The sequence below is a fragment of the Palaemon carinicauda genome, chromosome 20, assembly GCF_036898095.1.
Source record: "Palaemon carinicauda isolate YSFRI2023 chromosome 20, ASM3689809v2, whole genome shotgun sequence".
Lineage (NCBI taxonomy): Eukaryota > Metazoa > Arthropoda > Malacostraca > Decapoda > Palaemonidae > Palaemon > Palaemon carinicauda.
This window is the reverse complement of record NC_090744.1, coordinates 107407353-107435097: the sequence shown is the minus strand read 5'-3', so window position 1 is coordinate 107435097 and position 27745 is coordinate 107407353. Positions and strand designations below refer to the sequence as shown.

General features: G+C 44.6%; 1 protein-coding gene across 6 annotated transcripts in view; it reads left to right on the top strand.

Moving 5' to 3' along the window:
• The window catches only part of LOC137614350 (brefeldin A-inhibited guanine nucleotide-exchange protein 1-like), a 101247-nt gene that overhangs the window by 14158 nt on the left and 59344 nt on the right, over window positions 1-27745 (top strand). For 3 of the 6 annotated variants that reach the window (XM_068344127.1, XM_068344123.1, XM_068344124.1), the window contains exons 1-3: window positions 15185-15358; window positions 25958-26089; window positions 26357-26538. In XM_068344127.1, coding sequence (XP_068200228.1) covers window positions 15337-15358; window positions 25958-26089; window positions 26357-26538 — 336 coding nt within the window. In that variant the 5' untranslated portion in view covers window positions 15185-15336. Of the gene's footprint in view, window positions 1-15184; window positions 15359-25946; window positions 26090-26356; window positions 26539-27745 lie in introns of those variants that run through there. The other 3 variants (XM_068344126.1, XM_068344128.1, XM_068344125.1) reach the window with 2 other exon arrangements.

Genomic DNA, 27745 nt, shown 5'->3' with positions numbered 1-27745 from the left:
TAGGCTGGTTAAAAATGAAAGAGAAATACAGATATGATGTATGTATTTTAATCTTTAAGATTTTAAGAGGTATTTTACCAGAGTGGCTATATAATCTTCAGACTGTAAACTCCATTACCAGACAGGCTAACAATTTGTTCGAAAGGAGAGTTCGAACTGATATGGGATCGAGAGAGATGACCGTGAGGGGTCCCCATTTTTGGAACAGTATACCAGTCTCTTTAAAGGAAACTAATTCGTTACCGTCTTTTAAATACAAATTAAAGAAACATCTTTTAAATGGTATTTGATCTTTATATTATATCTAACATTTAACATTTTAGCTACTTATATTTATATCTATATTTAAAAATGTTTTAATATGTTAGTTTAATTTTACCTTTGAGCTTTAAAGATTTTTATGATGTTTTATGGTTTTCAATGTTTTAACAACTTATATTTCTATCAAAACTTTTAACGTTTTTGGAACAGTATACCAGGGTCTTTAAAGGAAACTAATTCGTTACCGTCTTTTAAATACAAATTAAAGAAACATCTTTTAAATGCAATTTTGATCTTTATATTATATCAAATATTTAATATTTTAGCTACTAATATTTATATCTATATTTAAAAATGTTTTAATGTGTTAGTTTAATCTTATCTTTGAGCTTTAAAGATTTTTATGATGTTTTATGGTTTTCAATGTTTTAACAACTTATATTTCTATCAATACTTTTAATGTTCTAATAATATGGTTTTTTTTTATGCTCTTAACGTTTTAAATGCATATGTTTTTATCAATACTTTTAGAACTATTATATATTTTGTTTTTCTCCTGACTTTTATAAGACTCGTGATTATAGTTTTAAATGCTTTTTTTTTATTATTATTATTATTTTGAGTACGTATATTTTTATCAATACTTTTAAAACTTTTATATTATGTTTAGTTTCTCTGTGTACTTGATGCTATGTATTATCCTTAACATGGATATTAATACCCAAATTGGAAATAAAGAATTATTATTATTATTATTATTATTATTATTATTATTATTATTCCCCGTCATTCCCTGGAAGGGTTTTGCCAGGGAGCTTTCCGTTCGAGATTTCTCCATCGGCCAAGGGGTGACTGGTTTACCCCTTCCTCATCTCCATCTCTTGGAAGGGGCTTACCAGGTCCTTTCCCTCCTCGGTTGCGACCCGAGGTTTTGTTCAAGGAAGCTACAGGAAGATCATGGGTACTTTCCTCCTCTCGGGCTCAAGCACCTTGGCGTTTCGTCGCAAAGTTTCGAAGTTGCGGGTAAGCTCGATGTTGGACATCTGGACGCAATGACCGAGGGCTTCCTTTCGGGTGTCTCATCTGTGGATGTCGACAACCTCAGACACTCTTCCATCCTTGAGAAGAGTTTGTTTGTGCCCAAGGACAGAGACATAGACAGCGATTGTGCGGAGGAAGTCGACTTCCGTTTTCACTCCTCCAAGGCGCTTTCTTCCAGACCCTGCAGGGCTCCAGCGCCTCTTTCTTTCAGCCTCGTCGGCCTAAGTTTTTGGACCGGCTACGACAACTGAGACAAGGTGTCCAATAGCAGTCCCCTCCTGTCAGGAACAGGTAGCACGGGAGGCTCTCCCGGGGGGGCATAATCCTAGAGGGAGCGGCAGAGTTCACGAACTCTAGGATTGGCTACCCCCCCCCCCCCTTGCAGGTTTCACACTGGGAGGATGCCTAAGGTTACTCATCCGGATAACAGCTTCCCGATGCCGATTCCTGCTCGATCTCCGTGATCAGCCAAGGATATCGCGCCTGCCGTCTCTGTCAGCGAATTCAGTGTCACTGAACCTCTATGCCATAGGGTCGGCAAGAGTTTGCCCGTTTGGGCAGAATGATCCATGCCTTAGGAGAAGGTCCTCCATAGGATCGTCGACGACTTCACCCCCCCGGCTTCTTCAGTCGATCCTTTCTCGTAGGAAGGTATCTGAGACGGGAATTCCGTAGTCGACCTCTCAGCTCTGATCAAGTTTGTCGAACAAACTTCGTCCAGCGTGGAACAGCAGAATTGATCAGACTGGTAACGAGGCGACAGGACTCCTTAGGCCCTGGATCGAAAGGACGGGTATTTTCAGTTTCCATTCCATCCATCTTCCAGGAAGCTCTTGGAATTCAGCCTAGACTACAGGTATTCCTGCTTAAGATGCAGTGTGGCGATCCCGCCGTGGCATCGCAGGTTTTTCCCCAGAGAACTCTCCCTGCTTTTCTCATGGCCGCTCAGGAGCAGGCTTCCGCCACCTTCGCTTTTTGGAGGTCTGGTCGACTCCGGTAGGCTCGGGTTCGACCTTCTTCAACGCCGGGACAAGCTTTCGGATCCTTACCATGAGTGGGGGTTCATGGTAATTTGCTGGGAACCTTCTCTTCTTCGGCCTCAACACCTGGAGTATCTAGCCATGATATTGAGTCAACGGCCTTACCACGTTGGAAACCCCGCTTCTCGTCCGTCCAGCGAGATTAAGCAACGTCGGGTCTGGTCGGTACTTGGATGGATGACCGCCTGGGGACGCCAGATTCTGTTGCCGCCTCCTCCGAGCCTTCCCTTCAGTTGACTGTGGCAAGGCTGAGGAGAGTCGCAGTACCTGTTTTCAGTCAGGCAGAGCTTTCAGCCCTACCTTGGAACGTTTCCTAGGTCTCTTTTCCTCATTGACCCGTCTAAAGTTCCGAATGGTCGCCTCAGGATAAGTTCCCTGTGGGACGGCCCAGGTTCCGGTGGTTTCAAAGCAACGATTAACCGAATTTTCTGGCCCCTATGGGACCAGCGGAATGATTAGACCTGCAATGGGTGTTGACCTATGGAACCTCTTGATGGGAGTGGATATTCTCGTCCTTTCTCCACTTTTTTTATGTGGTTCTCGGACTCGTCAAAGAAAAGGGGGGGGGGGGGGGGCAGGTTCCGGTTCAGGCCTATGGTCAGGACCTGAAGGATACCTCTCCATCATTCAGACAGGCTTAGGGGCCGTAGTCTGGCCCCTCTACAGATCCTACAGCTCCTGCCGAGTCGCTCCGTGCGCGACGACTTCATGGTACTGGCGTGTTCTAACCAACAAGGGACGCATTTTCATACCTTCGCATCTTGCAGTAGAGATTCTGAGATGATTTGAGATCCTCTCAATCCCACCATCGGCTCGCTCATTCCAGGCAGAGGAATGTTCTCTCCGACTATCTGAGCAGAGCCTCGTAGAAAGAGTGTACCTGGGGGTCTTTTTCCTTGAGTAACCAGCAAGTCCTGGCCTGGGGGACCTGATCGCGACAGCTTGGAACCTCAAGCTTCCGCTGTTCTTCCCCCCAGTCTCAGACCCCGAGACTCTTTGGCAAGATGCATTCCGGTGATGGTGGGACAACATTGACGCCTGCATCTTCCCTCCTTTGTTGTCTGTTGAGAATGGGTCTCAACAAAACCAGTTTGTCTGTCAACCTTTCAATGGCCCTGAGAGCTCCACTGGGACTATACGCAGAACAGTTTCCGGACCCTCTGCTTCCCCTGACGGAACTCCCGGGAGAGCTTCTCCCACGGCACAGGCTACTCAAACAACCACACTGCAACATCTTTCATGAGCTGTGGCGTCGCTTCGGCTTCATGCCTGGAGACACTACGCCTCTTCCTCAAGAAGAGACAACCCGCTACAGTCGTGGGGCGGAGGTCGCGTCATCTGCGATAGTCATCCGCAGAGGTCTTCCAGGCGAAGTGGAGAGTCTTCTGTGGTTGGTGTCGTGGGAGATATACCTCTTCCCTTGAGGCCTCTTTTCCAGCAATCACGAACTTATTGCTTTTCGGCGGGAGGAAACTCCTTTCCGCTCTCGGCAATGAAGCCTGTCGCTCAGCTTTTCCCTGACCTTCAGGCTGAAAGGAATAACTTTTTCCTTCCTGCTGGACCTTTCCTCGCACATGCGAAGCTGCGAACGTCCCTGCCCTAGTCGGAGTGAGTCCTCCAACATGGAGCATGGCTCGGACTTTTTAGTCCCTTAAGAGATCTTCTCAAGACCCTTTACGTCAGGCCTCTGATCGTATTCCATCATGGGTCTCCTGCTCACTCTGGCCGCGGCCAGTGTGTAAGCAATCTTCTTGGTCTCGTACGACTCCGCCCTTTCTAAGGAAGGGGGGAAGGCAACATTCAGGTTCGCTCCAGGGTTGTTGGCTAGACTCAGAATCTTGGGGACCCGGCCCTTCGGTCCAATTTCTTCAAGATTTAGAGTCACCATTCTGTATCTGATGACCCAAAACCTTCTCCTTCTTGCCAGTAAAGGAATCGAGGGGTTATCTTTTGGAACAGCTGCAGTTTGTCCTCACGTGCAGCCGGGTTGGGAGCACAAGAAGGACACGGGGGAGAGTCACCAGTATACCTCTTCAGCTCGGACTCAAAGACATTCATCTCGACCTGAATCCAGACCCTCCCCCGTCACGTCCCCCTACTGCACGATGTCGGATACATCGCAACGTCCCTCGCCTTCAAGTAATACTACTCTGTGACGCAGGTGCTACAAGCTGGAGTCTGGAAGCGTCTAATGACCTTCGCAGCCCACTTCCTGCAGGGCGTGACCCACAGGAGTATCGATACGTTTCTATCGCTCTGTGGTGGCTACACAACAGCTGGTCTAACCTCAGGCTCCTTTTTTGACAGGTAGCAGAAGGTTGAGGGCATTGTTATCAGGTTTTAGTCTGCATGAACGAAAGAAGTATGTCTGGCCCTTACTTCTTTCTTCATCATCCCCTCTACTGGGAAGCAGCATCCTGGTCTCTGCATAGCTGACCTCAAACCTCTGCAGGTAAACCATGCTTCCTTGTGTTCCGAGTATTGAGTCAATACTGTCGCGTCCCCCATACCCTGACGAGGTGGTATTGGGAACGTCCTAACGCAGAGTTCCTTCTGGAACTCCGGGTCAACTGCCTAGGACGGGTCACACTTCTTCCTTCACACACAAGCTTATGTAGGCCACACGGTTTCTTGCGGAGCAAGGAACTTGTGAGGTGCAGGGACTCCTTTTCTCGAGTGCGACTCACTCGGATTCTGAGTCCCCGGGTGAAGCCAAAGCCAGTATGGCTGGGGACTTTCCACCCTTCCTAAGGGGTAAGTCACCCAATGTAAATAGCGTGGTTTGTATTTCGGTTATGGAACAAATGACAAATTCGAAGATAATTTTTATTTTTCCTAACCATACAAACCTTAGCTATTTACATATAGTTGCCCGCCAGCCCTGTCCCCCAAGACAAGTCCTACCTCTAAGTGAAAGTGAAGCCTTCACTGGTGTGTGAGGGGAGGAGGGGTAGCTAGCTACCACTCCCCTACCCCCCTGCTAACTAGCGCGGGGGTAATACACCCTCGTTAAATTCTAATGGCTCGCCATTTCAGCTACGCTAAAAGGTAAACCCAATGTAAATAGCTAAGGTTTGTATGGTTAGGAAAAATACAAATTATCTTCGAATTTGTCATATTTATATGGTATCATGGAGGGTGAGGGAATGAGTCTACCACTTTTGATTAATGGTAAAGCCTATGGCCTACTTTTTATTCGTTGATATATTACCTAATAAGTCCATCTGTGTTCAACTGTATTCATTCAACAACAATGTGGGACATTTTGTATTTCCTTCAGTGATTTATGACTTGTTTGATGATGTGGCCAAAGAATTTTGAATCTTTTCAAATCACTTTTTTTCCTTTGGGTCTTGTGTGCATGTTTAATTTGCATGCGGGGATATTTGGTGTTAATGATTTAATAGTAGATTGGTACTCTTTGATATGAATTGTCATTAGTTTGTTTCTTGTTGTTGTTGTGTTAAAGAGTGAGTTTAGTTTGGCTGTTGCATGAGGTTTTTACTGTTGACTTGTTGAAGCAACTCGTAAATACTGTAGCATTTTAAATAAACGGGGTATTTGTTCCGTAACTGAAATACAAACCACGCTACAGTATTTACATGGGGGTAATTACTTCGGCGTAGCTGAATGACGAGCCATAAAGTTTTAACGAGGGTTTCCTACCCCACCGCTAGTTAGCGGGGGGGGGGGGGGGGTAGCTAGCTACCCCTCCCCCCTCACACACCGGTGAATAGCTCACTTTACTTTTGGCTCGGAGAGACGACAGACCTGTCAGCGCTCTCCTCTTTGTTGACTGCCATAATTTTGTTTGCTTTTTATTTTCAGTGTGTGTGTGAAGTTGGCCTCTACTCCTCATCATGCGTACGTGCCCTGGACTTCCCGGCCGCCCTTGTGGTACCTTTATGTCGGCTGTGGACACGGATCGTCACTCCTAATGCCCTCTGTGTAGGGGCCAACGGTGTGATAGGTCTAACGTATGTATTGAGTGTAGGGAGTGGTCTACTTCCCAGTGGGAGAGGTTTGCTCGCGTCCACAGGCGAGTGTGCCGGTCTTATCGGACCAGCGCCAACCTTCTCGCCTCCAGGTTGCTCGCGACCCTGCTCCAGCGCTAACTCGCCCTCAGCCGGTTCTTCCGGACACACGCTCAGGCGCCCCCGTTATCTCGCCCCTTCGGGGCCGCGCCAGGTCGCTGTACGCCCGCACGTTCGGCCTCCTCCTGCTCCAGCTCCTGATCGCCGCATGCCTACGCCATCGCCTACGCGCTCTCGCGGCCATGTTCCTGCTCCAGCTGCTGCGCGCCCACGCGCCTGCACTGTTCCCATCGCGCCATCGCTCCTGAACACTCGCCATCGCGGGTGCACGCGCGCGAGTTTCCAGTATCGCGCCATCCATCCACGCGCGACCCTGAGCAGGGCCCGATGCACGAGCCCCAGCGCGATCGCCGCCAGGCGGACCCTTCCTCGCAAGCGCAGACCAGCGCGCTCGCCAGAGGGGGGGGGGCGCTCCCCGGACAGGTCTAGGGATTCTTCTTCTCTTTCAGCCCTGCAGGCGAACCCTCGTTTGTCGACTGTCAGACAGCAGCCCTGGTTCGGCACCCTACTCAGAGCTCTTGTGCAGGCGATTAAGCCAGCCCTCTCTGATTCGGGTCTCGAGCCAGCGGCAGCTTCCTCCCCCCTGAAGAGGAAGAGAGGAGTCTCTCCCGTGGATCCTCCTTCGAGCCCTATTCTGTCCCCATGCAGATCCTTACGCAAGGCTCCTACTCCCCCTCAGACCTTCTGGCCCTCCCCTGCGGAGGAGGATTACCCCTCCTCAGGAGAGTCGGACAAGCAGGAATACTCCCCCATCTCACCAATGGGGGAGGTTCCTCCTCTTCCTGAGAGGTCTCCTCGTCCAGAGGTGGAGAAGGACCTGCCTCCTTCGCTTCTCGAGTCCTACATCCCGCCCAGGAGGGAGCCTAAGGACTCTAAGACGATTCCCAAATCGTCAGCTAGGATCAGGCAGGAACCGTCTAGAGCCGTCGAGGATGTCCACGTGTCCCCCCAGGAAGAGCCACTGGGGACGGAAGACTTCGCTGCAAGTCCTTCGGGAGGAGAGCACCAGGAGTCAGAACACGCGTTCTGGCAAGTCCTGACCCTCATGAGGAACCTTAATGGGATCCCAGACCCTGAGGTCCCACCTCGTGAAGGGAAAGACACGGTCCTGGACCGCGTCTACGGCACTCAGAAACCCTCTAGGGCCAGTGCAGCTTTGCCCTGGTCCCAAGGGATGAAGAGTGCCAGGGACAATGTCGAGTGCCAGCTCGCTGAGCTTGCCTCCTCCAGCAGATCGAGTGCCGGTAATAAGCTCCTCCCTCCTCCTCGAGTCTATCAGAGGAGGTACTTCGAGATCCTCAAGGAGTCTTCTCTGAGTCTTCCCTTGCATCACTCCGTGAAAGAACTCACAGGGGGAGTCCCTCTTGAGAGACTCTCCAACCGGCACGTGTCCTTCTCAGCCACTGAGATCCTGAGCCAGGAGGAGGTCATCAAGTGCGCCATGCAGGCCACTTCATGGCTCGACATCTGGCTGCGGTCTCTGGACATCCTGGTGCGGTCCAAGGACCTCTCCAAAGAAAGCACCAGGAAAGCGCTAGAAACCTTTCTTCTCTCGGGCACATGGACCATTGAGTTTCTGTCCCACCAAGTTTCGAGCTTGTGGGCCAACACGATCCTCAAGCGTCGGGACGCTGTGGCCGAGAGGTTCCATCATAAGGTACCCAGTGCGGAGTCTAGCAGGCTCAGACACTCTTCCGTTCTCGGTAAGAGCCTGTTTGAGCCTAAGGATGTGGAGCTCACTGCCGAGAGGTGGAGGAAATCCAATCAGGATTCCCTCATCCATAGGGCCCTGACATTGAGGTCCTACATACCTCCAGCAGTCCAGCAGCCCCGTCCTGCTAAGGACACAAAGAAGACGACCACCGCAGCGAAGCCCAAGGTGTCTAAGCCCTTTCCTGCCAAGAGCAGGAGGGGCAAGAAGTCCTCCAGGGGAGGCAAAAACCCTAGAGGTACCAGCCGAGGCCAGAAGCGCTAGGGTTGGCAATCCCCCTGCAGGTCCACCAGTGGGGGGATGCCTTTAGAGTTGCGCGACAAGGTGGCAGCAACTCGGAGCGGATGCCTGGATGATCTCCATGATCTCTCTAGGTTATCGCGTCCCGTTCACAGCCTCTCTACCTCCCCTGACAGCGAACCCAGTGTCGTTGAGCTCTTTTGCCATGGGATCGGCAAAAGGGCAGGGCCGAAGTCCAGATCATGTTGGAGAAGGACGCTCTCCAGGAGGTCGTAGACGGGTCCCCAGGCTTCTACAGTCGACTCTTTCTTGTGAGAAAGGCGTCTGGAGGCTGGAGACCAGTCATCGACCTCTCGACCCTGAACGGGTTTGTCAAGCAGACTCCGTTCAGCATGGAGACGGCAAACATGGTCAGGCTTGCAATGAGACCGCGAGACTTTATGTGCACACTGGACCTGAAGGACGCGTACTTCCAGATCCCAATCCATCCGTCTTCAAGGAAGTACCGGAGATTTTGCCTAGACAACAAGATCTACCAGTTCAAGGTGCTGTGTTTCGGTCTCTCCACAGCTCCTCAGGTGTTCACCAGAGTCTTCACCATCATCTCTTCATGGGCTCACAGGATCGGCATCCGTCTCCTTCGTTATCTGGACGACTGGCTGATCCTGGCAGACTCTGAGGCGACCCTTCTTTGCCACCGAGACAGGCTCCTCGAAGTTTGCCAAGATCTGGGAATCGTGGTAAATCTCGAGAAGTCCTCACTGCAGCCATCTCAGAAACTGGTATATCTAGGCATGGTCATAGACACCAATCTCCACAAAGCCTTCCCATCAGACGAAAGGATAGCAAGGCTGAGGAAGGTTGCAAAACCTCTCCTCAATCGAGAGGAACTCCCAGCCCAATCGTGGCTTCGTCTCCTCGGTCACCTCTCCTCCCTGACCCGTCTCATTCCCAACAGCCGCCTCAGGATGAGATCCCTCCAGCGGCGACTCAAGTCTCGGTGGAGTAAAGGACTCGACTCCCCGGACATCCTGATCCCCATGGGATCTGCGGAACAAGCGGACCTCAGTTGGTGGGTGGCAGACGAGAACCTACGAAAGGGAGTGGATCTTCTCGTCCCTTCCCCGGATTTGATGCTGTTTTCGGACGCATCAAACAAAGGGTGGGGGCCCCACGTTCTGAACCACAGGACCTCAGGCCTGTGGTCAGAATCAGAAAAGTACCTTCACATAAACCTGCTAGAAATGAAGGCTGTATTCCTGGCTCTTCAGAAGTTCCACCAAGTCCTGGCGGGCCACTCGGTGGTGGCGATGAGCGACAACACCACCAACACCACGGTCGTGGCTTATATCAACAAGCAGGGGGAGGTACCTTTTCGGAACAGCTATCCCATCTTGCAGTAGAGATCCTGAGATGGTCCGAAGTCCACTCGATTTCACTAGCGGCTCGCTTCATTCCAGGCAAGAGGAATGTGCTCGCCGACAGTCTGAGCAGAGCGATGCAGATAGTGAGTACCGAGTGGTCTTTGGATCCTCAGATAGCCAACAAAGTCCTGACTTTGTGGGGTTCCCCGACTGTGGATCTGTTCGCTACGGCGCTTAACACCAAGCTCCCGCTGTACTGCTCCCCAGTCCCGGACCCCAAGGCTCTCTGGCAAGATGCCTTCCAACAACGGTGGGACAATGTCGATGTGTATGCCTTTCCCCCGTTCTGTCTGATGAGGAGGGTACTCAACAAGACCAGAACATCGGTCAATCTCTCGATGACCCTGATAGCTCCGCTATGCATCATGCAGAGTGGTTCCCGGACCTCCTGCAGCTCCTCACGGAGATCCCTAGGGAGCTCCCTCCATGTCGCGAGCTACTCAAACAACCTTACTCCAACATCTTCCACAAAGCCGTAGCTTCTCTTCGGCTTCACGCCTGGAGACTATCCAGCATCTTCTCACAGAGAGAGGATTTTCGCAACAAGTTGCGGAAAGGATGTCTGGCCACCTGCGCAGGTCATCCTCAGGAGTCTACCAGGCGAAGTGGCGAGTTTTCTGTGGTTGGTGCCGTGGAAGGGGTATCTCTCCCCTCGATGCCACTTTACCAGCAATAGCGGAGTTCCTCGTTTATCTGCGGGAAGAAATGCGCCTTTCAGTCTCGGCAGTGAAAGGCTATCGCTCAGTCTTAAGTCTTGCCTTCAGGCTCAAAGGAATGGACATTTCCTCTTCGCTGGAACTGTCTCTTCTCATACGGAGTTACGAGCTTACCTGCCCTCAGTCGGAAGTGAGACCTCCTCCTTGGAACGTGGTTCGAGTTCTCAGGTCTCTTAAGAGACCTCCGTACGAACCACTACGCCAGGCTTCTGATCTCCACCTTACCTGGACGACGGTGTTCCTGCTAGCTTTGGTCTCGGCCAAGCGAGTCAGCGAACTTCATGGTCTCTCCTACGATGTCGCCCATTCAAGGGGATGGGGGCAGGTAACGTTCAGCTTCGTCCCTGAGTTTGTTGCCAAGACTCAGAACCCGGGAGTGCCGGACCCTAGGTTCGACTCTTTCCAGGTTTCGAGTCTCTGTTCTGTAACAGATGACCCAGACCATCTCCTACTGTGCCCAGTCAGGAGTCTGAGGTTATATCTTAAAAGAACAGCTGCAGTCCGCCCCCAGGTGCGAGCTTTGTTCGTGAGCACCGGGGAAACGAAGAGGAGGGTCACCAGGAATACCATCTCAGCCTGGATTCGTAAGGTAATCCACCTGGCCCTGAATCCTGACCCTCCTCTGTCACGTCGCCCTAGGGCGCATGACGTCAGGGGCGTGGCTACGTCCCTGGCCTTCAAGAAGAACTTTTCGGTGACGCAGGTCCTGCAAGCTGGGGTGTGGAAGCGTCAGACCACCTTCACGGCCCACTACCTGCAAGACGTGACACACAGGAGGCTCGATACGGTCTCTATCGGCCCTGTGGTGGCTGCACACAGCTTGTCTAACCTCAGGCTCCTTATTGGACAGGTAGCAGAAGGTTGAGGGCATTGTTACCCGGTTTTAGTCTGTGTGAATGAAAAGATCTGTCTGGCCCTTTTCTTTTCTTCATCCTCTCCTCCCTTGGAGAGAAACAGCATCCTGGGTCCTTTACACAGCTGACCTCAAACCTCTGCAGGTAAACCATGCTCCCTTGTGTTCCTAGTATCAAGTTTTAATACTGGCATGTCCCCATACCCTGACGAGGTGGTATTGGGAGAGTCCTAGCCTAGATTTCCATTTGAAGAACTCCAGGTCAACTTCCTAGGACGAGTCACTGCTCACCTTCACACACAGCTTACGTAGGCCGCAGCAGTCTCACAACTGCCTGCGAGGAGCAGGGGCCCCTCGATCCTTGAGTTTTGTTAATAAACTCGGGTTCGGGGCCCCCGGGCAAGCCAAAGCCAGTATGGCAGGGGACTTACCTCCCTTCCTAAGGGTTAAGTCACCCCATGTAAATAGCGTGGTTTGTATTTCAGTTACGGAACAAATGACAAATTCGTAGATAATTTGTATTTTTCCTAACTATACAAACCTTAGCTATTTACAGTTATGTGCCCGCCAGCCCTGTCCCCCAAGATAAGTCCCACCTCTAAGTAAAGTGAGCTATTCACCGGTGTGTGTGAGGGGGAAGGGGTAGCTAGCTACCCCTCCCTACCCCCCCGCTAACTAGCGATGGGGTAGGAAACCCTCGTTAAAACTTTATGGCTCGTCATTCAGCTACGCCGAAGTAATTACCCCATGTAAATAGCTAAGGTTTGTATAGTTAGGAAAAATGCAAATTATCTACGAATTTGTCATTTTACTATTGATATTTTGAGGCAACTCTTAAATAATGTCAGGTAAAAGGCAAGACCTAATCCCTTTGCAAAAGAAAGATATTTAAATTAATTACAGTAGTAGATTTGGGTATTTTAGCTTATAGATTTTCTTTCATAGTTTCTTTGGCTTAAAAATTAGATATAGATTTTAGTATTTTCAATCATTTTTAAATTTTGTGATCTTCACACTCGTTTTTTAAGAATACAAACACAAATAATGTACAATATACACAAAACCACAGTCTGTTATGGAACTTTCGAACATTTAAATAGCATCTCAGCCATTATGATTCCTTCAAAGGGTTTCTGCGGTACCTGTGCCTAATATATCTCGATGTAGGCAACACTTCTCCGTCGTTTTTTGCATTTATTCTATAGCTCCAGTCGTTTTTTTTTTTTTCTGCCATCTACTCTTCATCTGTTCCCATTGATACCTTACTTTTTTGTCTTCATATAATTTTCTCCCTTTTTTCAAGAATATTCTTTGAGTCAACCTTATGCTAAAGATAACATGTTATTCAGTAGCTTGGTAAAGCTATTTTATTATGAAAGCTTCTGTATTCAGTAGCTTGGTAAAGCTATTTTATAATTAAAGCTTCTGTCATGATACAGTTCCTATATTTTTGTGAGGATGTATTGTGGATAGCCATCCAAATTTAAATCAAATGAAGTAAATTGCTATTAGTAGGGAAAAAGAAATTGGAAAAAATAGTTAGGAGTGCAAGGATAGGTCATATATTTATTGTTAGATACCAATAACAACCAGAATTATTGTAGTAGGAGATCTGAGTCTGCGGCTAGTTGTAGTCAGAGTTTTGATTTTAGTGGAACGCTTCTATTTACAGTACTGTACCGTATATACACACTGAAGTCACACCTATGCTAATGCAGTAATAAAGTCATAATATAGGAGATAAAAACGCTTTTATGGCATGGAAACATAACTTGGCCAGAAAACAAACAATTGAAGGACGTAAATATGATGGTAAAATGAAACTGTAACAAAAAATACCATTTCGTTATGAGAGCTTGATTGTATCCATGATATATTGCAAGTCGACACCTTCAAAACCTGAAGACGTACTGAAACTGTAAGTGGTTTTTATTAGTCTTGTGTTTAAGGAAGCACTTACAGTACCGTGCATTAAATGCAGTGTGACTGATTTAGAAGCTGAATGGAAACAATGCTTTTAGTATTTCGAACCAATCATCTTGTAAGAAAGATTTTATAATTAGGAAAAGCTTATGAATGCTAGTTGTAGTAGATTTAGTGTAACAACTTCTTATAGAAAAGGGTAACATTCTAAAAAAATTCTTTCCTTAGTATATGTCAAACTGTTTCTAAATACAATACAGTAGTCAAAATAAAACTGCAGCTGAATGGATGAAAATCCCATAGTGTGTTTTAAATCCCAACTTTCTAATATTTAGATTTTTCTACTGCATGGCAAAAAAAAAAAAAATAGAAAAAATAATGTTTATTTAAAGGCTTCTTCATAGCAAGCTTATCGTAGTACAGTACATGGATTCTTTATTGTTGAGCCTCCTGTTTGGGACGAAAGACTGGTCAGCTCTATGTATAACAAATATCACCATGTCGGAAACATGTAGTACATTATATAGGTAGTTACTTTATGCAGCAATTTCTAATACTGTATACATACAGGTTTCGATAGTAAAAAATTTACTCTAGGTCTTTTAGCCCTACTATAAATGATGGATGGAGAAGCATTGCTACTAATGAATATTTTCTAATAAGATTTACTTTGTCCAAGGGATGGTGCAGTAGTGTACATCATTACATGTATTTTATTATCTACTTAGGTGATGATTTTCTCAGTTATTTTTTTTTATCTAGTCAAACAATTGCTTGTAGAGGTGCAGTACATACTGTACCTACTTTTTTGATGGCATAAAATGTAGGAAGGGCAATGTGCAGTTATATTCTATAGTAATTTTTTTAGTACCCTTGGCATGTTATATTAAATTTCCTATGATTAGGGTAAGAGGAACACATTGTTGCATTGATACCAGAATGGAAATTATTTTGGCATTGCCTCAGTTTTGTTTGGTATGATGTGTTACCTATTGCATAATTCTCTCTTAAATATCCTCTTCATGCTCTGTTTAATTTTGCTATTGCAGTTCATGCAGAGAAAATTTTTGTTTAAAGTATGAAGTCTTTGAATTATCAGTTGGATAATCCATGATTACTCATGATTAGTTGCATGTTGTGTGTGTTTAAAGTAGCCCCTGATTTTTTTTCTGAATATTTGCATTAATTTATCTAAGATTTAGGAACAATTGCAGTGGCTTGTATTAAAGATGTCTGTTAAGCCACATTTTATCCATATTTTTCTGTGGTTATTATACAGGACACATCATTTCACAAATAAAGAGGCCAATTTTACCTTTATACTCAATTTATATCTTGGTAACATTACTAGTTTTTGCTATTCAGTTACAAATGTTACTATTAGTCACAGTACTATCTAGGACAATTGAGATTCTGTACTGGTATGATTATTACTGTACAATAAAAGATTTAAAACAATATCATCAAACTTATAGATAGATTTTTTTGTACCAAATAGGAAGATATTAAGATCCACTGATTGTGGTCCTTTAGAATTTTGGAAAAATAAATAAAGACACTTATTGAGTCTTATTTTTTTTTTCTTTTTAAATTGTCTTAAAACCTGCAACATTAAACTCAATTTATGGATGAGAGATATTCAAACGTTGTAATATATGATATGCATTATTAAAATACCATAGCTTTTCATTTAACAGAAAAATATAATCATCAACTTAAGTTTGCAAGTTGAATTAGAAACCGTGTGTTGATTTACAATTGATGTGTACTTTATCTTGTGTGTGTTTAAGCAATAAATAGTTAAACTTTAAATATATATTGGATGTTACCATTGTTACTTTAACAGCCTTTTTTTTAAGTTTGGCCTGCATTTCATAAGCCTATACTGTATCATTGTAGGTGGCGAATGTTTTGTTCGTGCAGAGCTTAGTATATGCTCGGCTAGAGGAAGGGAAGAATGTAATCTCTGCTTGTAATAGACATTTTGAAGGTTCAGCTTGCTTGTCTTTCTTCCTCCTATTTTGGGCTCCAGAATGACGGAGCAGCCTGCGCAAGGTATGCCATATACTTTGCGTTTTCTGACATTAACTTGTCTTGGTTGTCTGCAATATATTTTCTTGTATCGGTACCTTAGTTTATTTTTGTAATATGATTTTTTTCAGTTTTACTCTTGATAATTTTTTTTGTAATGATTTATTTGAAGAATTACTTAAGTTACTTGTCATTTTCTGAAGTTAACGAGTGTAGGGGTCTTTGAATTTGTGTCTGTATGTAGTACAGCATGTTGATATAATTCTGTAATGTAAGCTTTCTTTTTATCTTATGATTTTTGTATTAGTTTCTAAAAGGAAAATACAGTACTGAAGGTCCTCAACTTACATACTTAATAGGTTCCAAGTAGTTGTTTGTAAGTCAAATTTTTTTAAATTTTGCCCTAGGGTAGGCCTAACCTAACTTCCATGCCTACGATTTCCAGCTAGTCAACAAATACCTGTACCTCAATTTCATATGAAGTAAATATCAGGTTATAGCAAATTTTGTTTTGCTTACTGTATTAAATTATACAACATTGTTTTATTATAGCACTGTATTTCTTTATCCTGTCACAGTATACAAACTTTTGATACAATATCTACGATTTACTTTTTCGGTTGGATTTGTGTTTTTATCTTTGAATGTTTGCAAGTTGAGAATCTTCTGCAGTTACTTAAAAGTATCAGACATTAACCAGACTAGATATTTTATATGTACTTGTCATTTTTGTATGGTCACAGTATCCTAGATAATTTTTGTAATATAAATCTCATTTTTTGTTATATAATTTTTGTATTAATTTTCAAAGGAAAAGTAGTGTACTTGTTTTGCATTTTCTGTCATTAACAACTATAGTCTTGCCCTTTTTTATACCAAGTACTGTAGATTTTGTAGTTTGTTATATTTTGTGTTGTGGTTGATTTTCCATAATTTCTGAAATACAGTAGAACTCATAAAAGAATTACAGTACTTCTCACTAGATATGTCTTTGTATCTTGGCTACTCATCAAACAGCGTTTGCATAGTAAATTAGCTTTGTTCCCATATTAACAAACCTTCCGCTATTTATATTGAAATTAATATCCAATATAAATAACTACAGCTTTGTATTAGTTAAGGAAAAATACAAATTATCTCTGAAATTGACATTTTACATATTAGTTCTAATTTAAGTTTGTTTAGTTTGGCCATTTCTTAAGTAAAAAATGAAAATATGAGAATATTTCTTTGCAAGCCCATTCTTTTAAGGAGACATTTTCTTAAGCAGTTTTATTTTTTTCTCATATACAGTACTTTACATTAGTGTAGCACAAACCATCGCAAAGAACCTTTTTCAATATTTTAATTTCTAGTATTATGTATACTTTTATTCCTCCTTGTATACACTGTGCATAATTTTTACCAGCCCAATTGAAAAGGAATTTGACTTTTTTATTACCATACAGTTCCTGTACTCCTTAGATACATCAAATTAATATAGACAGAGGTTGATGAGTTTTTGAAAATTAATAAACTTTGATATAACAAATTTTTCAATATTAAACTTAGCCGGTGATTATATAAGCTGCAGCTCCGCTGCCCGACAGAAAAACTCTACGCTCGAAATCCGCCAGCGATCGCTATGCAGGTAGGGGGTGTACTTCAACTGCGCCATCTGTCGAGCAGGTACTCAGTACTCAATGTAAACACAGAACTCAATTTTCTCTCTGTCGTGCCACCGGCAAGACCTACTAAATTCGCTGTTGCTTACTGGATTGGTTTTCACATATTTTGGTGAAGTACACATTTCTAGTTTTGAGCTTTCGCTTTGCAGACGTTATCTTCAATACATCCTTGCATTCTTTTGTTGATTTTGGATTATTTGTTGACGACTTTGGATAGATTTTGAATTCCCCTTTGACTAATTCAAAATGGCTGACCCTTCTCAAGTCCCTAAGTTCAGGAAATGTAATGCTAGGGACTGTTCAAGGCGTCTTCCGAAGGCCTCTATCGATCCTCACACCGTTTGTTCCAATTGTCGGGATAAGACCTGTCAATTGGAAGATCGATGTGAGGAATGCGTTGGGCTTTCGGAATTCGATTTCATCGAATTCCAGAAATACACACGTAGGCTAGAGAGAGATAGAGTCAGGAGAAGTTCATCTCGCTCCGTTGAATTTTCCTCTCCTCATGCCCCACAACCTATTCCTTCCCCTGTAGTGGTTGCTCCTGATCCCCCTTCTAGCACTCAACAACCTTCGATGGCAGATATGATGCGTGCCATCCAGGCTCTGGGTGAGAGAGTCGAGTCATTGGCGAGTGATCGTAACCAACTCATGGCAGACGTCAAGGAGTTGAAGTGTAAGAGTGCAGTGGGTAGTGACAAAGTGAGTGGTAGTGTTGTGGAAAGTGTTGTAGATAGTGTTGCGCTTGAGGGTTCGTCTGTTCGTGCCTGTCGTCCTCCCAGTCCGGGACCTGTTGCAAGCTCCCAAGCCCAGGGGAGAAGCAATGTCGTACGACCAAAGGGTTCGAGAGGCTTTAATCAGCGAACAGACGTTCCCTCCGTGGTTTCGGGCGTATCTAACCAAGATCGCCCCACCCACACGAAGACGAGAGAGCCCATTTATTCCTCGTCTGCGGAAGAGGTTTCTCGAAAGAAACCATGGACCAAGGTCTCGCGGCCTCTTAAGCGCAAGTCGGTCCCTTCCGCGCAAGTCCAACGGCCCAGTTGTAGCCACTGGGTCAGTTCGGACTCGCTGCAGTCTTCCGATGACTGCTCACCTCCTAAGAGAGGCAAAGCGGTACCGCATCAGGCAGTAACACCGTCTGTTGCCGCACCTGCTACTGTAGACCCTAAGTGGTCTTTGCTGCAGACCATGCAGTCACAGTTAACGTCATTGATGCAGGACTTTCGTGCGGAGAAGGTTGACGCTGCACCAACCTCTAGCCTACAACCACCCACGGTTGTGCGTCCAGTGGACGCTGAGGCTACCTTCTCCCGCACTCCAGCTGTGAGAGTCCCGCCACCCATGCGTTCCAGTGTACCCTGCCAGCCGCATGTTGACGTTCAGCGACGCACGGAACCTTCCGTTGACGTTCGCGAGTTACAACAACAACCTAAGTTGTTTTGTTTTGACGCGGTGCGTCAACTTCCGCAACCCAGTGTGGTTACCTCTACTCGCCCACAGCAGACTAGACAGTCTGGAGTAGACGCTTTGCGTCCCCGCGCTGCTATGGTTGTTGCCAGTTCACAGACTGGGCAACAGTTCCATGACGTTGCGTCCGGTTCAGTCACGCGTGCACCCGTGCTGCCAGACTCAGCTGACCAGCCGATTCCTACTCCTTTGCCGCTTCCTCCTCAGTTTTCAGATGATGGACTCTCTGATGATGACGACGCTGCACACATTGACGACCCGCATACGGACATCGACGAACCCAAGACCACGCAACCCTCCTTGGACTTTAGGAAAGTTCTTGCACTGTTCAGGGAGATGTATCCTGATCAGTTTGTATCTGCGGCCCCACGCTCTCCTCCTTCTGAGTTCGCTTTAGGCACGCAGTCATCCGCGCCTGCCTTTACGAAACTCGTCCTCGCCCGCTCGTCTAAGAGAGCTTTACGAGTGTTGGGAGAATGGATGCAGTCCAAAAAGAACCTTGGGAAGACAGCATTTACGTTTCCCCCTGCGAGACTCTTCCAGATCGAGCGTCTGGTATGCCACGGGAGAAGTTCTCGGCTTGGGAGTTCCTGCTTCTGCCCAGGGCGACTTCTCAAGTATAGTAGACTCTCCCCGCAGGCTAGCCATGAGACGCTCTAAGATATGTTGGTCTCCTTCAGACTTAGACCATCTGTTGAAAGGAGTGTTCAGAGCCTTCGAGGTTTTTAACTTTTTGGATTGGTGTTTGGGAGCGTTGAGCAGGAAGATCTCCCCTTCTGACAAGGAAACTTCCTTGCTCATTATGTCCTGCATGGACAAGGCCATACGTGACGGATCCAGTGAGCTTGCGGCTTCGTTCGTTTCCGGGGTCCTCAAGAAACGGGAAAACCTTTGCTCGTTCCTGTCAGCTGGAGTAACACCGTGTCAGAGATCGGAACTTCTTTTTGCTCCTCTCTCAAAGTGCCTCTTCCCAGAGGAATTGATAAAGGAGATTGCTACCTCCTTGATTCAGAAGGACACCCATGACCTGGTTGCGTCCTCTGCCCGCAAAGCCACCCCTTTGCCTACCGTATCTAGACCCAGGATGGACACTCCAGCGTCCAAATTCATTCCGCCCTTTCGTGGCAGAGCCTCCAGCAGAGGAGGTGCTCGTGCCGAAGGGAGACGTGGGAAGAAGAAAGGTACCAAGTCCTTTAAAGGCAGAGTCTGACTGCCACCTTCTTCAGACAGCAGTGGGAGCCAGACTCAAGAACTTCTGGCAGATCTGGGAAAAAAGGGGCGCAGATGCGCAATCTGTGAAGTTGCTAAGAGAAGGGTACAAGATCCCGTTTGTCCGCAAACCCCCTCTAGCAACGTCTCCCATCGATCTCTCTCCCAGGTACAAAGAGGAAGACAAGAGGCTAGCCTTGAAGCAGGAAGTGTCTCTCTTGCTACAAAAGGGAGCTGTAGTCAAAGTCCGGGACCATCAATCCCCGGGCTTCTACAACCGTCTCTTCTTAGTGGTAAAGAAGACAGGAGGGTGGAGCCGGTGCTAGACGTCAGTGCGCTGAATGTCTTTGTCACAAAGCAGACGTTCGCCATGGAGACCACAAAGTCAGTTCTAGCAGCGGTCAGAAAGGAAGACTGGATGGTCTCTTTAGACCTAAGGGACGCATACTTTCACGTCCCCATCCACCCAGAATCCCAACCTTTTCTGAGATTCATTTACGACAAGGTTGTCTACCAATTTCAAGCCCTGTGCTTTGGCCTAAGCACGGCTCCTCTTGTATTTACGAGGCTGATGAGGAATATTGCCAAATTCCTGCATTTAGCGGATATCAGAGCCTCCCTCTATTTGGACGACTGGCTTCTAAGAGCGTCTTCCAGTCGTCGCTGTCTGGAGAATCTAAAGCGGACTCTAGATCTGATCAAGGAATTGGGTCTCCTGGTCAATATGGAAAAGTCCCAACTGGTCCCATCCCAAACTATAGTGTACTTAGGGATGGAGATTCACAGTCAAGCTTTTCGGGCTTTTCCGTCGGCCCCCAGAACAAGTCAAGCCCAGGTATGCATCCAGAACATGCTAAAGAAGAAACGATGTTCAGTCAGACAGTGGATGAGTCTGATAGGGACGCTATCATCCCTGGAACAGTTCGTTTCGTTAGGGAGACTACACCTCCGTCCCCTTCATTTTCATCTAGCTGTTTACTGGAAAAAGGACAAGACGCTAGAAGCGGTCTCGATCCCCATTTCCGAGAAGATGAAGTCAGCACTGACTTGGTGGAAGGACAGTATCAACCTCAGAGAGGGTCTGCCCCTGGCTGTTCAGACCCCCAACCACGTTCTCTTCTCGGACGCATCGGACACGGGCTGGGGTGCGACACTAGACGGTCGGGAATGCTCGGGAACATGGAACTCGAATCAAAGAACGTTACATATCAACTGCAAGGAGCTACTGGCAGTTCATCTGGCCTTGAAAAGCTTCAAGTCCCTCCTTCAAGGCAAAGTGGTGGAGGTGAACTCGGACAACACCACGGCCTTGGCGTACATCTCCAAGCAAGGAGGGACCCATTCTATGACGTTGTACGAGATCGCAAGGGACCTCCTCACCTGGTCAAGAGATCTAAACCTTTCTCTAGTAACGAGGTTCATACAAGGCAATATGAATGTCATGGCGGATTTCCTCAGTCGGAAGGGTCAAATCATCCCAACAGAATGGACCCTACACAAGGATGTGTGCAAGAGACTATGGGCCACATGGGGCCAACCTACCATAGATCTCTTCGCAACCTCGATGACCAAGAGGCTCCCAATATATTGCTCACCGATCCCGGACCCAGCAGCAGTTCATATAGATGCCTTTCTACTGGATTGGTCACATCTAGACCTTTATGCATTCCCCCCGTTCAAGATTGTCAACAAGGTACTGCAGAAGTTCGCCTCTCACGAAGGGACAAGGTTGACGTTGGTTGCTCATCTCTGGCCCGCGAGAGAATGGTTCACCGAGGTACTTCAATGGCTGGTGGACGTTCCCAGAACTCTTCCTCTAAGAGTGGACCTTCTACGTCAGCCACACGTAAAGAAGGTACACCCAGACCTCCACGCTCTTCGTCTGACTGCCTTCAGACTATCGAAAGACACTCTAGAGCTAGAGGCTTTTCGAAGGAGGCAGCCAGGGCGATTGCTAGAGCGAGGAGGACATCCACTCTTAGAGTCTACCAGTCGAAGTGGGAAGTCTTCCGAAATTGGTGCAAGTCAGTATCAGTATCCTCGACCAGTACCTCTGTAACCCAAATAGCTGACTTCCTATTATACCTGAGGAAAGAAAGATCCCTTTCAGCTCCCACTATCAAAGGTTACAGAAGCATGTTGGCAACAGTCTTCCGTCACAGAGGCTTAGATCTTTCCAACAACAAAGATCTACAGGACCTCCTTAAGTCTTTTGAGACCACGAAGGAGCGTCGTTTGGCTACACCTGGATGGAATTTAGACGTGGTACTAAGATTCCTGATGTCAGAAAGGTTCGAGCCACTACAATCAGCCTCCTTTAAAGATCTCACTTTAAAGACTCTTTTCCTGGTTTGCTTAGCCACAGCTAAAAGAGTCAGTGAGATTCACGCCTTCAGCAGGAACATCGGATTTTCATCTGAAATGGCTACATGTTCTTTACAGCTTGGTTTTCTAGCCAAAAACGAGCTACCTTCTCGCCCTTGGCCGAAATCGTTCGACATTCCAAGCCTTTCAAATATGGTTGGAAATGAACTAGAAAGAGTCTTATGCCCTGTTAGAGCTCTTAAGTTCTATTTAAGATGAACTAAATCTTTACGAGGACAGTCAGAAGCTTTATGGTGTTCTATTAAGAAACCTTCTTTACCTATGTCAAAGAATGCAGTTTCCTATTATATCAGACTGTTGATACGAGAAGCTCATTCCCATGTGAATGAAGAAGACCATGCTGTGCTGAAGGTAAAGACACATGAAGTTAGAGCTGTCGCTACTTCAGTGGCTTTTAAACAAAATAGATCTCTGCTGAGTATAATGGACGCAACCTATTGGAGAAGCAAGTCAGTGTTCGCGTCTTTTTATCTTAAAGATGTCCAGTCTCTTTACGAGAACTGCTACACCCTGGGACCATTCGTAGCAGCGAGTGCAGTAGTGGGTGAGGGCTCAACCACTACATTCCCCTAATTCCATAACCTTTTTAATCTTTCTCTTGAAATGTTTTTTATTGTTGTTTTTGGGTTGTCCGGAAGGCTAAGAAGCTTTTCGCATCCTGGTTGATTTGGCGGGTGGTCAAATTCTTTTCTTGAGAAGCGCCTAGATTAGAGGTTTTGATGAGATCCTGTAGTATGGGTTGCAACCCTTGATACTTCAGCTCCTAGGAGTCGCTCAGCATCCTAAGAGGATCGCGAGGCTCAGTAAGGAAGACGTACTTAAAAAAGGCAGAGTAATTGTTCAAGTCGACTTCCTTACCAGGTACTTATTTATTTTATGTTTGTTATTTTGAATAACTGCTAAAATGAAATACGAAATCCTTAGCTCATAATAATGTAAACAATTAATGCTGGTCTCTACCCACCCCCCTGGGTGTGAATCAGCATATATAATCACCGGCTAAGTTTAATATTGAAAAATGTTATTTTTATAATAAAATAAATTTTTGAATATACTTACCCGGTGATTATATATTAAAGGACCCTCCCTTCCTCCCCAATAGAGACCCAGTGGACCGAGGAGAAAATTGAGTTCTGTGTTTACATTGAGTACTGAGTACCTGCTCGACAGATGGCGCTGTTGAAGTACACCCCCTACCTGCATAGCGATCGCTGGCGGATTTCGAGCGTAGAGTTTTTCTGTCGGGCAGCAGAGCTGCAGCTTATATAATCACCGGGTAAGTATATTCAAAAATTTATTTTATTATAAAAATAACATTTTTCTGAACAAGTTTTTCTGTGTAAATCTCTAAGATTTGAGCATACTGTGGTTGGTAAGTGTAAATTTAACCATATAAATTTGCACATACGTTTCATTTCCAAAATTCTTTTGAATTGTTTATAGGAGAAGAAACAGAAGTTGGATGTAGAACCAGCAGTGTCCAGTACCTATACTGTTACTTTTCATACTCCTGTATCATAAAGTTAGCAGTGCCTTCCTACCAATCTTATTGCTTTTTCTTCTTATTTGTATATAGGATGTACAGTATAAATGTAAGAGGCAGTAATAGGGTAATTCATAGGTAATCTAGAGTTAGCATTATCCTAGTTAATACTGTTAAAAGCTCCTTATTGATCTTTAATGAGATCAGTAAAACAACAACATTGAAGGATTTAATCACACTCGCAAATAGTTGTAGAACAGTTTTATTTTATTGCTTTAATTTATATTCTGTTAGTCCTTCCTTTTACTTTTATAATTTTTTTTCCAGCACTTTATGATAATTGATAATTGCTTCATATTGAAAATACTGAATATTTATGCATGTTTTGGAACATTGACATCAAAAGCCTGTGATCTACATCCTCAACCATGGTTTGAGTACATCGTCACTTGCTTATAGAGTTTTGTTTGCTCATACAATTGATAGCTGTGAAAATTTTTAATATCTTATACTGAATTGCTTTTTAACTTCTCAGATCTGCTGTTTTCTAGAAAATAACTCTTTAATTTCAGATACAGAAACTGTACTTATGAACTGGGATTCATTGTAGCAGTTTTATCTATAGTATAGTGTTTTATGGATGTATAGAAAGGTGGTGATTTATTAGTTGCCCTTTTCCCCTTATTAATTAGAATCCATCCGAATTTAGGTCGATTTTCGTACAGGTCATCATTAGACCAATTTCTGTTGCATTCTGATTGTGAGATCCTTGTCCCTAGCTTTCAGTATTAATTTTTTTTATAAAGGAACTTGATTATGTGTGTTATTGAATACTCTTTTTTCCTATTAGTCCTCAGAACTATATCTTTGATAGTTTCTGGGAAAATTGCAGGAATTTAGAAAAAAACAAGATTGGGCAAAATCTAAATAGGATTACAGTAACTGGTTGTCATAGGATGAAATTAAAAGGTTGATTGCTTGTTTATTTGAGATATTTAGTATAAAAAGGCAGTTACCTTATAAGGAAAATACAATACACAATAACCTTTTAAAAAGCGCTACAGGTACTAGAACTTTTTGAATACTTGTTATCTTTTATCATAGATTTTTTAGTGTGCGTAACATAGAATAGAAAGCAAAGTACTAATGTAAACATGGCTGGGATTGATAGATACATGCATAAAACTTGAATGTTTGTTTATTGATGGCACCAGAATTTATAGGGTAGAACAAATGACTCAGGCACTTCCTATTAAGAAAAATTTGATGGGTTCTGCAGTTTGTTTACTTCCCATCAGTTCTCACATTTCCCTAAGGTCAAGAAATTGTGAAGTGTTTAAAGTGCCTTACTTTGTGTTCAGATAATCTTCACCTTAAGTCAGTATTTCATTCAGGTTCAAGTGCTGAGTTTCGTAGAGCCCTTCAGAATAGAGGATTTCTTGATCTGATTCTTTCTTAGTCTTTATTAATTTTTAATAGATTTCATTATAGTATTTTAGTTAGGTCCCATGTATGTGTTAAGAATTCAAAGTAGAATAGTGCTTGCCTTTTTAAAAACACTGTGAATTAATTATGTCCTGTAGGTTATGAGTTCAAAGGAGACCATCTGTTGGTAGTTTTTAAACAAAATGCCATTTGGGGAAGGTGCTTTGAAAATTGGAGGCTATATTTTTGTGTTGCTTCTATTGCTTGGGAGTTTAAGTATGCTTTTTTTATGTTGTATTTCAGGAAGATTAATGAGGTCAAGTAGTTTATTGCTATTCGTTTGCTGAATTTTAGTATGAGTTGATGCACATTTTTAAGTATGTGCATCAATCATTGTTATTTTGGCTGTTTATGGGTGTGTCGTTAGTATATAGGGGAGAGAGAATAATAGGATTTGTGTTGCTTCTGGGACAAATTATACTTATTTATTTATTCACAAAATATGTCGCTTATCAGATCATCTAATTGTTTGTTGAAACATAACTTTCTCCGTTGACTATGCTTTACAGAACTTTTTGTGTTTGCTTTAAGATGGGGTAATGGGGATTATGGATGCTTTCCCCTTAAAGTTTTTGTTATAGATTTAAAATTTAGGTTCCCCTTTTTCTTGTAGAAGTTGGTGAGGTAATATAATCAGAATATCTTCACAATTCATAACCAATGTCACAGTTTTGTCTCCCAAGTTTTCTTGGTTTAAATAAAATTTGGACATCAAATGTTCCTTTAGGCTTGTGTATCTAATTGCTTGCTTTTCTGCTGTAAATGAATGAAGCATATCATTCATTCTTTATCAATTGGCCTTAGCATAACAACCCCAAACATTTGCGCTTTGCTTCTTCAAACTGTTCATAAGATGTTCCATGAGATATTCTGTCTATTTAAAGGATGACTCATATCTGTTAAATTGAATTAGTTTAATTTCAGGATGCAGTAGAATGAACTCAGCTCCCTCCGCTAGGATGTTCATGTTGAGGGCTCTGGAGAGAATTCATGGAGAGAAAGAAATAAAGAGGTCACATCACATCCAGTTAAAGAAAGCAGTTGAACAGGCTTTAGGTAAGAGGATGTGGATGATTTTTACCCCTTTTTGGGGTTGAGAATATTTATTTCAATTCTTTGACGATAGAATAAACTTGAAAGGTTTATTGTACTAGGAGAGTTAGTACAGTATGTTTAAGCTGTAAGATTTAAAAACCCCACCTTACTATAGGAAATGCCATTATATAATGTATATTACAGCAAAATTAGGAATCGTGATAAGGAATTAATGTGTATATTTTGATTCATTTGGTAATGTTCTGCACTTTTTATCTTTATTAACAGAGGAGCTTCGTAGTGAGCTTGGCGAATCAGATAATGGATCAGGTGGTGGACTGTCGGCAGCATTGCCAGTACCCAAGGGAGATGCACCTCATTTGGATGCAGAAAAGCACTTCCTGCCATTTGAGCTGGCATGTCAGTCAAAGTCAGCAAAGATTGTTGTTGCAGCGCTTGACTGCATACAGGTAATGTTTGTGTTATTTTTTATGGGGTTTTGATTAAGCAACTGCTGTTGTTTGTGAAAGGTTGATGTTAGACAAACACGCATGTAAATTTTACATTGAAAGTTGATTTTGTTCCGACATAAATACAAACCTTCGTTCTTTATTAAGGATATATGTTTTAGCATGAGCTGGATTTAGTCATAAAAGATTTCAAGTGCGGTGTCAATAACCCCATCGCTAGTTAGCGGGAATAGACCAACCTACCTGCTCATGCACTTACCCAGTGAGCTCTCTCCACTTTTGTTTTGGCTACAGTCAAGTGTAGACATATCGTCAATCTCTTCCACATTCCTATTTGACTGCCCATAATAACTTTTCTTCTCAGGAGTGGTTGATTATTGGATGACACTAACATGGGGGTTTGTCCTGGCAAATTGTGCTGCCCTTGCGGTACATTTATGTCAGCGATGAAGACGGATCCTCAAAGTCTTTGCCCTTCATGCAGACGTTCCTGCATGGAAGGTTCTCCTTGTGCCAAGTGTCAGGAGTGGTCATCCTCCCAGTGGGAGTGATTCGGTAGATGTAGGAAGAAGTCTAAAAAGGATTCTTTGTCTTTGAGTTCATTCTCCAAATTGAAGAAATCCGGACCTCTCTCCTGTGGCTTGTAGGCTCCCACCTACCCCTTCCCGTTCAGCTTCATCTGGAGGCCAATGGAATAAGTTATCACCATTTGATCCCTGGACAATCTTCGTATCCCAAAGACGATATTCCTTTCCCTAGAGAAAGTGTCACCTTTCCCCCCCTTTGGGAGTCTAGCTCTCTTAATTGTGGCCTTCCTTGGGGCTTTCAGGTTCCCCCACAAAGGAATGGCTGTTGGAGATTGTGAAGCTTGGGGAACAGCAGTGTGCAGGCGAACTCCTCTCTGCACACTGGGTTTTTTTTTTTTTTTTTTTTTTTTTTTTTTTTTTTTTTTTTTTGAATTCCTGCCTGACACACTCACCCCCAGGTTGAGTGCACACGCTGAGTCTTTTCATTGTGCTGATTGCTCAGCCTGAGGTTCCATGCTAACCTCAACCCTGCGAGGATGGACGATGCTCTCACTAGTACGAGAGGTCTTCCTCCCTTGAGTGGTCTCCCTCTCGAGTGCCTTGTAAGCATGTGTGTAACTTGTCACCACCTCGCACTAGCTCACCAGAGCTAGGCCCCTTGTAAGATTCTGTCTATCGTA